At 35.3% G+C, this 12,652-nt stretch overlaps 1 protein-coding gene across 1 annotated transcript; it reads left to right on the top strand.

The window, feature by feature from the left end:
* The first annotated feature begins 234 nt into the window (after nucleotides 1-234).
* On the top strand, nucleotides 235-12,037 carry LOC131860308 (uncharacterized). Its single transcript, XM_059214705.1, has 2 exons — nucleotides 235-522; nucleotides 11,489-12,037. Exons 1-2 carry the CDS (start codon nucleotides 235-237, stop codon nucleotides 12,035-12,037), a joined length of 837 nt encoding a protein of 278 aa, XP_059070688.1.
* The last annotated feature ends 615 nt before the right edge of the window (nucleotides 12,038-12,652 follow it).

Raw genomic sequence — 12,652 nt, forward strand, 5'->3', positions numbered from 1 at the left:
GTTTTCCACATATAAATCCTGGTGTTATGGTGTGGTGGATATTTGGTTTATATGTTTGCATCTTTCTTTTGTTTAGTTGTATTAAGTGGTTATAGAATCAGATTAAGAATGTTAAAATTGCATAACACTGATTCACCCCCCCTCTCAGTGTTCCTTGATTCCAACAATTGGTATCAGAGCCTAGTTCCTTGGAAGAAGCCTAACACCTTGAGGAGGATTTGGGAAAGTGAATCAATGGATTCTGGTGGTCTTAGACAACAGCTTCTTGTTGCACTTGAAGAACTTGATCAATCACAATCTGAGGTTCTGCAAGTGAAAGTAAACCTTAGGGATGCTAAGAACTTCATTGAATCATTGAAAGATCAGCTAAACAAGTCAAGGGAAAAGAGAAAGAAACTTGTTGATAAGTTAAAGGAGAAAGAAAGCAGAATCGTTGATGAAGAAGCCTTGAAGGAGAAGGCAGAAGAATGTGAGAGGCTTGCTAGTGCTAATGTTGTTCAGGAGAATGAGATGGAAGCCATTGTGATGATATTGACAAAATAGATTGAGGAAAGGTAGAAGAATGAGGAAAATCTTGCTCAGTTACTAAAAGACAAATCCGATGAATGTTGCAGACTTGAGAATAAGAATGGAAAACTGAAACTTGACCTGCAAGAAGCTAGAGAACATGAGGAAGAACTTGGAAAGCAGATCCTAATTCTTAAATTTGATCTTGAAGCTGCAAATGAGTACAAGGAGAAGTTCTGGATCAGCTCATCCAAGCTTGATGAGATGCTTGAAAGCCAAAAGAATGCTAATGACACAAGAGGTATTGGATTTGAGAAAGGTGAAATCTCCAAATCAGCGCAACAAAAGGATAATTGAAGAAGGCCTCTAGGAATGCAACCTAATACTCATAAGTTCAATGGTAACTATTTTGTTTGCAATAAATTTGGTGACATGGCTAGTAAATGCAGAAATGGGATGAAGAATAATGGTCCATCCTTCTCCGACCAATGTTTTAAATGCAACAAGTATGGTCATAAGTCAAATGAATGCAGAAGTGTGATGAACAACTTTGAAAATTGGAGAAATGTCAAATGTTATGCATGTGGTAGGTTTGGACATGTTGCTAATTATAGACACCTAAAGGTTTCACAATGAATTAAGTGGATTTTATTCATTTAATTATCCCTAATTCTTCCAATTAATTAAATTAAGATTTAATAAATATCCCTATTCCTCTAATTGACCTTTTAATCAAATTAAAGATTTGATTAAATCTCCTTCTTCTAGCCTAACCTATTAATTAAACTAAGGTTTGATTAAATACCCTTAGCCATTTGACTGAATAAATCTTATTTATTTGATTAAAATCCCTTTTTCCCCTTCTGATTAAATTCACATTTAATTGAAAATACCCTTTGCAAATAAATAAATCATTATTTATTTGTGAATAGTCTCCCCCACTTGCAAAATCCTACAAATGCAAGTTTCATCCCATTTGGCTAAATTAAATCATTTTAATTTAACTAAAAATCCTATTTTCCTCACCCACTTGAAAAATCCTACATCTCCCACTTGCCTCCATAATCATCCTTCTAGAAACCTCCTAATCCCATCCTAATCATGTCTAATCTCTGAATCATGTCCTTTCCCTAAATTTGGGGGAGTCACTTCTCCTAATTTGGAAGAAAGTCTTCAAAATGCATTTAAGACTTTATCTATAAATCAACAAGATAACTTATTGAGTCTTCCAAGCATGTAAGGCTCTTGCATAAACCACTAGTGGTTTTTCTCTTTTGGCAAGTTAGCCTCCAAAGTCTTCAAAAGGCATTTAATGTCTCTTACAAGCCCACACCCCTTAGCCATGACGGTTGTCCCTTTAATCATTTTCCCATGTTGCATAAGAGTTTACCTCTTGGGTAATAGCATGCCTCCCTAGATAATGACGTTATCCAATGATTTCACTCCTTGAGGTTATCCCTAATTTCTTTCTTAGCATCTAATCCATGTTTATCATCCTCTCAAGCCCTCTCAAGGTGACATTTGTCAACTTGGGATTGGATTGAATCTTTCCCTTGGATTGATAACTTTCAATCCTAGCCCTTGTTGAGATTACTCAATCTCAACCATCCATTTCTCTATTTTGCCTATAAATAGAGCTCATTTCTTCAATTCAAGGATCCCCATCTTATGCATCAAAATTATAGTCTTTTGCAAGTTATCAAAGGAGCTCATTGGTCACCTTCAAGCATCCAAGTCTTCAAGCATTAACATTATAGCACTTAGCATTTACATCATGCTTTAGGTCATTTTAGTTAGCTTAATTTCATATCAATTACTTATTTTTCATCTTCATCTAGCTTACTTAGTTCATCTTAATCTTCAATTTGGAATTGACATAGATTCATCTTGATCATATCTAGTTTTGCATCTTGCATCCTTAGTTTTCATATCATCTTCTTAGCTATTCACTAGGATCTTTGTTGCATCCATTTTGATCTTAGAATCATTATTAAAATCTCATTCTCTAGGTTGCCATCTAAGAGATCAAGTGCTCTTCCAAGTGAGGGCCACCTTGAATCTTGAAGATCTTTAGGGATAGAGGAGCATGGAACGACTTTGAGGTTTTTTGGTTCACTAACTTATTTTGTGATTTCTAACTCTAATGAAATGTTTCATGTGTATGTTGGAGATGTTTTCCCCTCTTGCAAACTGATACCACACTTCTGGCATACATCTTTGGTGCCCACCGTGGGGCTTGACCCCTAAAATCTTAAAATTTCTAACACTTTTTTCCGCAGGTTCACGCCCAGAAAATGTTGTCCATAATTTAGATCATTTGACAGTTTTTCCAGTGCATACAAAAATTATTTTAGTGCATATAACCTCTGTTTCAGCACATATGACCAATTATGTGGTGCATACAACAGATATTTTAGCACATATGTAACTTCTTTTAGTGCATTTGATCAATTTTGTCGCGCATCTAGTAGTTATTTTAGCGCAAATGCTAGATTCTGTCACGCATTTAACATGTCTTTTAGCGCATTTGATCTCTGTTTTTGCACATATGAGACAGAGTGGCAGATTTGTAACCAAATTTTGAATTTAGGCTTGTGTAATCCCACCAAAGGTTTTGATTTTTCACTAACTTCTTTCCTTGTAGGTTTTAACAGTTTCTTACAAGTTGGAGTTAGAATTAAGATTTGTGATTTCTTTCTAGCTTTTTAAAGTTGGATAAAAATAACTCATTTTTTCTTTGGATTAAAAAGAACCTCATCTTTTTTTGGGGCTTAAAATCAACTATATTTTCCTTTGGGCTTAAAAATAATCTCATTGCAAGGTAAAAAGAACAACAAATCAAACACTTTATTTTCTTCCAGGATTAGGGAAAAACACTTCAAATTTGGTGATCTTAAAAAGGACAAAACTAATTTCAATTTCTTGCAAAGAGAATAAAAAGCACAATCAACCCTATTTTTGCAAGTTAAAAAGAACAATCAACTTGTCCATTCTTGCAAAGTGATTTATTTTCAAGCAACGTGCTTTCATTTCTTTGACCAAGATTTCTATTTCATAGTTACAAAACCAATTTCCATCTGGGACTAAAATAAACACCATGCTTGTTGGAGAAACATCTCCAAATGGAGGATAGATCACATTGCTATGAAAGGGTAAAAAGAACACTTGTATTTCGTGTCTCGAAAGTGGTAGATATATGCTCTCCCCTTAATTGGGTGACCAAAAAGCCAAACCCACTCTTTTTCATGCTTTCTTTACTTTCAAGAAAATTAAATCCTTTAGAGGGTCTACCTTCCCGAAGCCTTGAGGGGGCTAGTGAGAAGGGTACGACCCAAGTGGGCAACGGCTTTATCACCAATTTACCAACCCACTATAATCAAATGTGGAGGCTAATGAAAATCCACTCCAAAGGAAGTGTGTATTTGATAGCCTTCCCCTAGTATCCTTGTGATGTGAAAAGCCTTTGTTTTAAAGGTTGAGAAGCCTCTTAATTGAGTTTATAATTTGTCACTTCGAATGGAATCCTTATTACGAACCATAGAAGTAGAAGCTTTGAGTCGAGTCAGTTGCCATACATTGGCAATATCATAGTGCAAGGGTGGGGAAGAATCCACCCCCAAGATTACTCACCATATATCTCCCAAGATAACTACCTAATTGTGAAGCAATTCACTTTGGGTTAATTTCTGGAAAAAGGCAAAAAAACGGGCGTCCTCTAGGGGGTGACAAGGTTGTTTGAGTTGATGGAGTATCAAGACTAGTGGGCTCTGATATTGTCAATGACCTTTGAATAAAGAGTCTACTTGGTGTGTCTTATTTGTATCCAAACCAATGAAAATATCAGGGATTTGAACACATCCTCAAAAGAACATGCACTCAATGTTTAGCATTAGGATGACCATTGTCGTCATGTGTGCTATGTATTCTTGTCATAAATGATAAAATATCTTGCAAAAATGTCCAAAAATCAAGCTCAAAAATCAGTTCAAAAAAAAGAGAGATCATAAGTGAAAGAAGTTTTTAAGTCCAACAAAGCACATTTGGAGGTGGTTATCAACGTTTCAACAATCTTTAGTCAATATTTTCATCCAACCAATTTAGAGGAGTATAAAAACCAAGTGATCAAGAGTTTATCATCTAGCTATCTCAACAACAATACTTAGCTAGATATTCAAGTTAGTCAAATCAAGTTTCCATATTGAGAGACTTTATCCATATCATTTGACGCACTTTGTTATAGGGGCCTATCGAACAAACCCTCTATTCGACTTAGTAAGATTGAGTATTTGAAATGAATTATCCATATCAACCATAAAAATCAACACTCTTTGATCATTTGTATGACCACTCCCCATATTTTGAGAAGAAGTCTTCGTCAAAAGACTGCGTTGAAGAAGAGACAACCTAGTCTTATGGCACTTATCAAGAGGAGAAAGTTCCTCTACATCAACCATCAACACTTTGCATCACATCACATTTTCTTGTGTCATATGCAATTGTACCTTCAAGGAAAACCAACGAGTTTGACAAAGAACCTTTGAGAAGTAGGGCTTACATTTAGAAAGAAGCATTCAATCAACGCCTTAACAAAGGGGGAAAGATCAATCCTACCTTATTTCCAAGAATTTGCATCACTTACAACGAGGCTCGGCCTGAGACACCAACTCTACCAAGAACCTCGTTAGAAGAGGAGGAATTCACTACTATAGAAATATATTGATGCCCGTTGTCACTCTATCTCGAAAAGGCAAAGAATTGGATCCACAACCAAAATCTAACCAACAATGCCAATAAAGTGTCGCCTTCCAAAATCTCATGGAAAGGCTTATAGAAACAAACAAAAAAAAATACCTCCTCATGCTAAATAGAAAAGGAGTCAAGATGCCTAAGGATTTTGACATAGAAAATTCAAGGAATGAAAGAATCACAAGAACAAGGTCAAGGGCCTACACATTCAACACTCAAAATCAAGAACACTTAAGAGGAGATGACACCCAAGACAACACCCGCAACCAAGACAATACGTGTGATCATAATGACATTAGTGAATAAGGGGATGCTCGTCATTGAAGGTCCAATGAAGAAAATGTTCCCTTAGCTAACATTACACAACAACTTCAAGCACTCCAATGACAAATGCAAGATATGCAACAATTGTCTACGATGAGGTATTCTTTGGAAGACATTTGTCCTTACCCTTTTGATAGGAGGCTAAACATGATACCTTTCCCACCAAATTCAGATATACCAAAGTATGACCAATACAATTGTAAGAGTGATCCTCATGATCATATTAGGGAATTATGTACTATGAGCTTGGAGTTTTCTCATAACGATCGATACATGATGAGGCTATTCCCAAGAATTTTGAGAGGGAAAACAATGGAGTGGTTGTCAAAACTCACACCTCCCATTAGATTATTCAATGAGTTGGCAAATAAATTCATCACACAATACTTCTACAATATCCAACATGAGGTTATCATGCTTGACATATGCAATACAAAGAAAAAAAACAATGAAACATTCATGGTATTCTTATAATGATGGAGACGTATGGTCTCAAGGTACCCACAAGATGTACCTGAAAAGGAAAAGATGAAAATATTCATAGACAATTTAAATGATGAAATGAGTTATCAACTCAAACTACAGTGTCTACCTACTTTTACAGCAAGTCACAAATTACAAGATGTACTAATTTTAATAATGATAATCGATATAAATTTCAGCCAAATGAAAGAATGACCAAAAGATGTACCTCCAAATCTACAATAACTAAGAAACCTTTGTAAGCCCAAAGTCTTGCGCGATTGTTCCAACTGATCCTTGAAATTAAATTACATGGTATATAGATACATCAAAGTCTCTTCGTATCTATCACAAATTTTACTACTCTAAACAATAACCAGATGTAGCACAAAGTATTCACCATGTTATCACTTACAAATAAATAATTCCCAATAAATTACTATAACTCAAATTCTACAATATTGTATCTTTGTATAGTCCCTTACTGTAACAATTTTCTTACACTGCACAATTTAATCTTTAAAGATGATATGGAAAGAATGACATAAGAACAATCTCTCCATAAAATAAAATGAATCCAAGACAAATACAACTCTATTTCTTTTTTTATTAAATTTTTAGATTTCACTTGAAAGCACAAAGTCTTAGAAAGCTCTACAATCTGGCAGAGTTTTGATACATTAGCCAAAAGATGAATATTTACAATAATGTCTCTCCTTTATATAGTTTAAAGCCTTAAGAAAATCTAGGGATCCTACAACTCCTTTGACTTATTCAAAGTACAATCCAATTTGGTTTAGGACTTGTACTTTCTTTACATGTAATTATATATGTACAAATAGACATGTAAAATGTCAAAAACAAAAAAGAAAATTAAAACCTAAAAAGCATGATAGAAACTACTAAGCATCACAAAACACTTCTTTTTCATTAGACTTCTTTAAAAATTCTTTAAATTTGTGAAGGGACACATACATTTGTGATTCATCAAGTCCTGAGGTAAGACCAAAGATGGTGTGAACTAGCATGACTAAATCCTCAATTCTAATATACTCCTATAGCATCCTAAATTGTAACTGATCCAATTTACACCTCATGTTTGTGCTCCTACTTTAGCATGTCTCATCCCCATCCCCTCTAGGTCCGATTTGACCCTATTATCCAACTTTGATGTCATGAACACCCTTCGGTGGGTCCTTTCATCAGATACCCTCCCCCTAGCTGCTTATTTTGGTCTTTTTTTGTAGAAGTACCAAGGCATTGGATTCCCTGATTTGGACTAGGGCACCCCAAAATGCCCTAGTCCCTCTAAAATGGGTCCCAAATTGAAATGGGGTAGGTGTTATATCTCTCCAACAACATTTGTTTTGTTTGCAAGAAACACTGCATTGTTGTTTATATGTTATCATTTATGGCAACTAGAGTCAGATATCCAATCCGCGGTTCATGATTCATTCATACCGGAAGAGAGATTGAGGTTCGGTGAGGTCTAGTGAGATAGAACATGACATCTGGTAATATACTGTAATTTGGTTGGTGGTTCAATTTTGTTGAGTATTTGATGTTGAAGATCTCAAAGAAGAATTTTGGATGTGTAATCTACCTAATTTTAGGTTTGTGGCCTCTGGTGATGATTCGTGAGTGATTTGGAAGGTTCGGTATACGGGTTTTTGGTTAAAACAGTGTTCATCAACAGTAACGTGTGGATATTCATTGTGTGGATCGTGCAGAGTAATTTTGATGATTTTTTTTGTTTGAGGATGTTAAGGAGACATGTGGGAAGAGTATGGACAAATTTATTTGGTCTACATGATTGTTTTGGATTGGATTGAGTTGACTTGGTATACACATTTCATCCTTGACCATGTTCGTGAAGTCGACATGAAGAAGACCTAACTTGATGTTGTGGATATATAAGACCAATTGATATGATCATTTAATATATCAGTGGTTATGTGGGAAGTTTTTATGAGCAATTCTGTGTAGTTTCACATGCGCAATTGAAGGATTTGTGCTCCGGTATAATGCAAAATATCAAAATAGAGCAGTGTAGCAAAGCAGAGTAAGCTTGAATGTTTTGTGCTTAACTAGAACTATATTTTGGCATTTGTAGATGTTGTTTATCAGTTAAATCATTCCAATATATTTTGTAATCATTTTGTAAGGCAGTGAGTCTTCTGAGGTTGTAGCCCTTATTGTAATTTGAGTAGTGAGCTCTAGGCAGTGTGCCCGAATGCATGTGCATTCCCCCTTATGTAATATTTATATACTTCTAACATAGCATATTAATAATGTGGGTCTCAATCCCATCATGTGGGTTGTCCATATATAAATCCTGGTGTTATGGTGTGGTGGATATTTGGTTTATTTGTTTGCATCTTTCTTTTGTTCAATTGCATTAAGTGGTTGCAGAATTAGATTAAGAATGTTAAAAACTACAGAACACTGATTCACCCCCCCCTCTCAGTGTTCCTTGATTTCAAAAATTGGTATCATAGCCTAGTTCCTCAAAATAATCCTAACAACTTGAGGAGGATCTGGGAAAGTGAATCAATGGATTCTGGTAGTCTTAGACAACAGCTTCTTGTTGCACTTGAAGATCTTGGTCAATCACAATCTGAGGTTCTGCAAGTGAAATTAAACCTTAGGGATGCTAAGAACTTCATTGAATCATTGAAAGATCAGTTGAACAACTCAAGGGAAAAGAGAAAGGAACTTGTTGATAAGTTAAAGGAGAAAGAAATCCAAATCATTGATGAAGAAGCCTTGAAGGAGAAAGCAGAAGAATGTGAGAGGCTTAAGAGAGCTAATGTTTTCCAGAAGAATGAGATGGAAGCCATTGTGATGAGATTGACAAAAGAGATTGAGGAAAGGAAGAAGAATGAGGAAAATCTTGCTCAGTTACTAAAAGACAAATTTGATGAAGGTTGCAGACTTGAGAATGAGAATGGACAAGTGAAACTTGAACTGCAAGAAGCTAGAGAATATGAGGAAGAACTTGGAAAGAAGATCCAACTTCTTAAATTTGATCTTGAAGTTACAAATGAGTACAAGGAGAATTTTTGAATCATCTCAACCAAGCTTGATGAGATGCTTGAAAACCAGAAGAATGCTAATGACACAAGAGGTCTTGGATTTGAGAAAGGTGAAATTTCCAAATCAGCACAATAGAAGGACAATTGAAGAAGGCCTCCAGTAATACAACCTAATTCTCATAAGTTCAATGGTAACTATTTTGTTTGCAATAAATTTGGTCAAATGTCTAGTCAATGCTGAAATAGGATGAATAATAATGGTCCATCCTTCTCTAGACAATTATTTTAAACGAAAAAGTATGGTCATAAGTAAATGAATGCAGAAGTGTGATGAACAAATTTTAAAAAAGGAGAAATATCAAATTTTATGCATGTGGTAGGTTTGGACATGTTGCTAATCAATGCAGATCAAGAGGAAACCAGATGAACTTCAGGCCTATGCAAGGAAATGTTGTTTTCTATGCTTGCAACAAATCCGATCACATTGCTCAGTATTGCAAAAGTAGAAAACATGAATAGAAGAGGTCTGGAAGACAAGAATAAGAATGTGAAGGAAGATGAGAAGGGGAAAGCGAAAGTTGATGGGATCAAAGATTAGATAAAGAAGACCTGGGTTAAGAAGAGTGATTCTGAAGTAGGAGGTGGATCCACACTTGATTGCGGTGCTAGAACTACATCTGGTAACTAAGCCAAGGCATCCAACCTTGGGAGAAACTATCATGAAAATCTTACAAACCCCCTATTTGAGATATGTGCCTAATTCCAGTAGGTTGCAGAAGTGATATTTGATGATTCTAGATATGTTTGAAGAATTTATAGAAGATTTTGAGTGGATTTGAAGATTTGGAGAATTATTTTTAAAATACAGAGTATCTAAAAGTATTAGGGCAAAGTGCATTTATTATACCTAAAAGATAGGTATGAGGAGGATAAGAGGTGATTTTACCACTTCATTTCTCACTTTGCAGTTGAAGAGAAGAAGTTTGGAGAGCTCTACAAGAATAATTTTCAGCAACCAAAGCATGAAAGAATATTTCTCAGGCATTTTGACAAAAAACCCTAATCCAATGGTCGAGGTATTTATCAGTAGAACTTTTTAAGTTTGAAGTCTTAAATTTCCGAAATGGATACATCTGGTATAGCTACCCCTCTTGTTGTTGATATCACTAAGCGTGCACAACCAAACTTCAAATATCATCCATTTATCTCCATGGAAGATGATCTAAAAAGTGCATTTTCATCTATTCCCTACAATGTTCTGCATATTGAAGATATTAGTGTTTACACCCATTGTCTTGTTGAGGAATTGGGAATCTCACACATGCTAAATCTATACAATAATCAGTTGTCTGATAGGAGTTCAATGTTGAAACTAGAATTTCAAGGGTTGGAAGATAAGGGTTTCACATAGTATGTAAGATTCTTGATGTTTGAAGAATCTAAATGGGTCTAGTATGTATTAAGCAAAATGCATGATGAATTCATGTCGCTAAACAAGCCTCACAAGATCACGAAGAATGTAATTAGAGTCTTTACTGGTTTAAGTTTATCCAAAGAGTTACCATCATTGAAGGTTGTGAAGAATGATATTGTGACAAATGCAACCAGATCAAAATTTGACAAACGAGCAATGACAATCAATGATATCCTAGAGAATGATATCAAATTTGCTCCTATGGTGATGGGTTACAAGATTTACTACTCTAGCAGGGAGAATTTTGTTTATGAAACTGCAATATATGTCACTTATGAGATGATGAGAGAAAACAAGAAGTGTGATCTCTGTGAATTGCTCCAGAGTGAGCTGATAAAGAATCTGAAGAAGATCAAAGAGAACAAGAAACATCCTTTCAAGTATGGAACTCTTCTCCTATGTTTTTTTTTTCTACTTTATGAATGGAGTAGAAGGAATTGGGTAGGTGCAATGGGCCTTTGACTGATCGGTAGGAGTTCCAATCGGAGAATATTTGTATAATTATAGTGACTCTAAGGTCCAGAATGAAAATTTATGGAGCTATTTCAAGAATTTCCATAAGGAAATACATGAGAGGGAAAGGATCCCTCAGTCCATAGTGGAGAAATATTAGGACACAGTCTGTTTTATGGTTGACACATATCAATGCTTGATGGAGGTAGTAGAACCAAGAACTTCATTGATTCTACCTATGGGATATGAAGTTGAAGAGAAGATATTGGAACTCTATGCACAACACTTGTTGAGGAAATTGATGGATCCTAATGAGGATATATTTGAAACATACAAATAAAAAAAATTTAATTTGCATCAGCAGTTTAAGAGGCCAGTAATTCAGAAGAAAGTAAGAAAGGAAGTTGAGGCTCTTGCAGAGAGCATAGGAATAACCAAGGAGGCGGTCTGGAAAGCAAGAGAGAGGAACATCCTCTCAAAATAATAGACTGTCAAGAAGGAGAATGCTAAACTAGAAGAATCTACACCTAAACCAAGGCAATCAAGAAGTGTTGTTCCCTCATTCGATCCTACAAAGCCTACAAGCAAACCTAAACCATCAGCCAAATCATCTGGTGAAGCAAAGAAAAAGAGGAAACAAGTAAGAGTTGTGATTATAGATGATGAAGAAACTAAGTCACATGAAGCTATAAAGGAGGTGAAGGAAAAAGTAGTTAAGGTCACCAAAGTTTCAAAGCAGAAATTATCTAGTAGAGAAAGGCCAAGCAAGAAATCAAATTCATCTGAAATTGATGAGGTAATGAAGCAAGGAAAATTTGAAGTTAAACCTCTTATGTCTCTAAATAAAATTGTGAAAAAGGTAGTAAAGAATGGTAACTTGAACCCATTATCAGAATGGTATGAAAATTTTGATGAGAACGGTAAAAGAACCTTAGAGGAAGCCACTATAGAATATGTGAATGTATATAGAAAAGCCTTGATAGAATTAATGTCTAAGATTATTAAGAGTTTGTACAAAGTTTTGGATATGAGATGAAAGGCTACAAAAGCATAAGAAGAAAGATTAAGAGAATATGTATTAGTTAAAGTATACTCCATGATTTCTAAGGAGGAGGTTGTTATAATCCTCAAGTTAGCAAAAAATGAGTTTCGGAGTAAAACCAAAGTGAACAAAATCATGTTCAAGAAAACTGATGAGGTTGTAAAAGAAACAGAGAAAATCTTGACAAAAACATTAATTGGGAATTAATATGAAGTTAATCAGTAAAAAGGACAAGTTGAATCTCATCCGAAATCTCACAACATGTCATCACAAGATAATCTGGAAAATCGAGAAGACAATGGATGATACTACTTTTGTCTTGGAAGTTCAGACAGTTGAGCAAGTAGAGTTTAATGTGCAAGAAGAAGTTAGAGTTGAGGATGCAATTCATAAGGGTGAAGAGGATGCAAGAAAAGTGTATGAGGGTAAGGACAAGGATGGTAATCCTTCAGTTGATGCAGATAACCCTCAAGTTCTTGAGAAGGAAGTAGATACTGAGAACAAAGTAGAAAAGGAGAAGGTGGAGGTTAAGATTGAAGTTGAGATTGAAGCAAGAGACACTACAGAGCCAGTGAAGGGAAAGCAAATAATTGATGATCTAGAATTTGT

The sequence above is a fragment of the Cryptomeria japonica genome, chromosome 11 (genome assembly GCF_030272615.1).
Source record: "Cryptomeria japonica chromosome 11, Sugi_1.0, whole genome shotgun sequence".
Taxonomy (NCBI): domain Eukaryota; kingdom Viridiplantae; phylum Streptophyta; class Pinopsida; order Cupressales; family Cupressaceae; genus Cryptomeria; species Cryptomeria japonica.

Coding starts and splice junctions, on each gene's coding strand:
- LOC131860308 (XM_059214705.1), top strand. CDS start 235: ATGGATTCTGGTGGTCTTAGACAACAGCTTCTTGTTGCACTTGAAGAA. Junction 523..11,488: donor AGAATGAGATGGAAGCCATT/GTGATGATATTG, acceptor TCAAAATAATAG/ACTGTCAAGAAGGAGAATGC.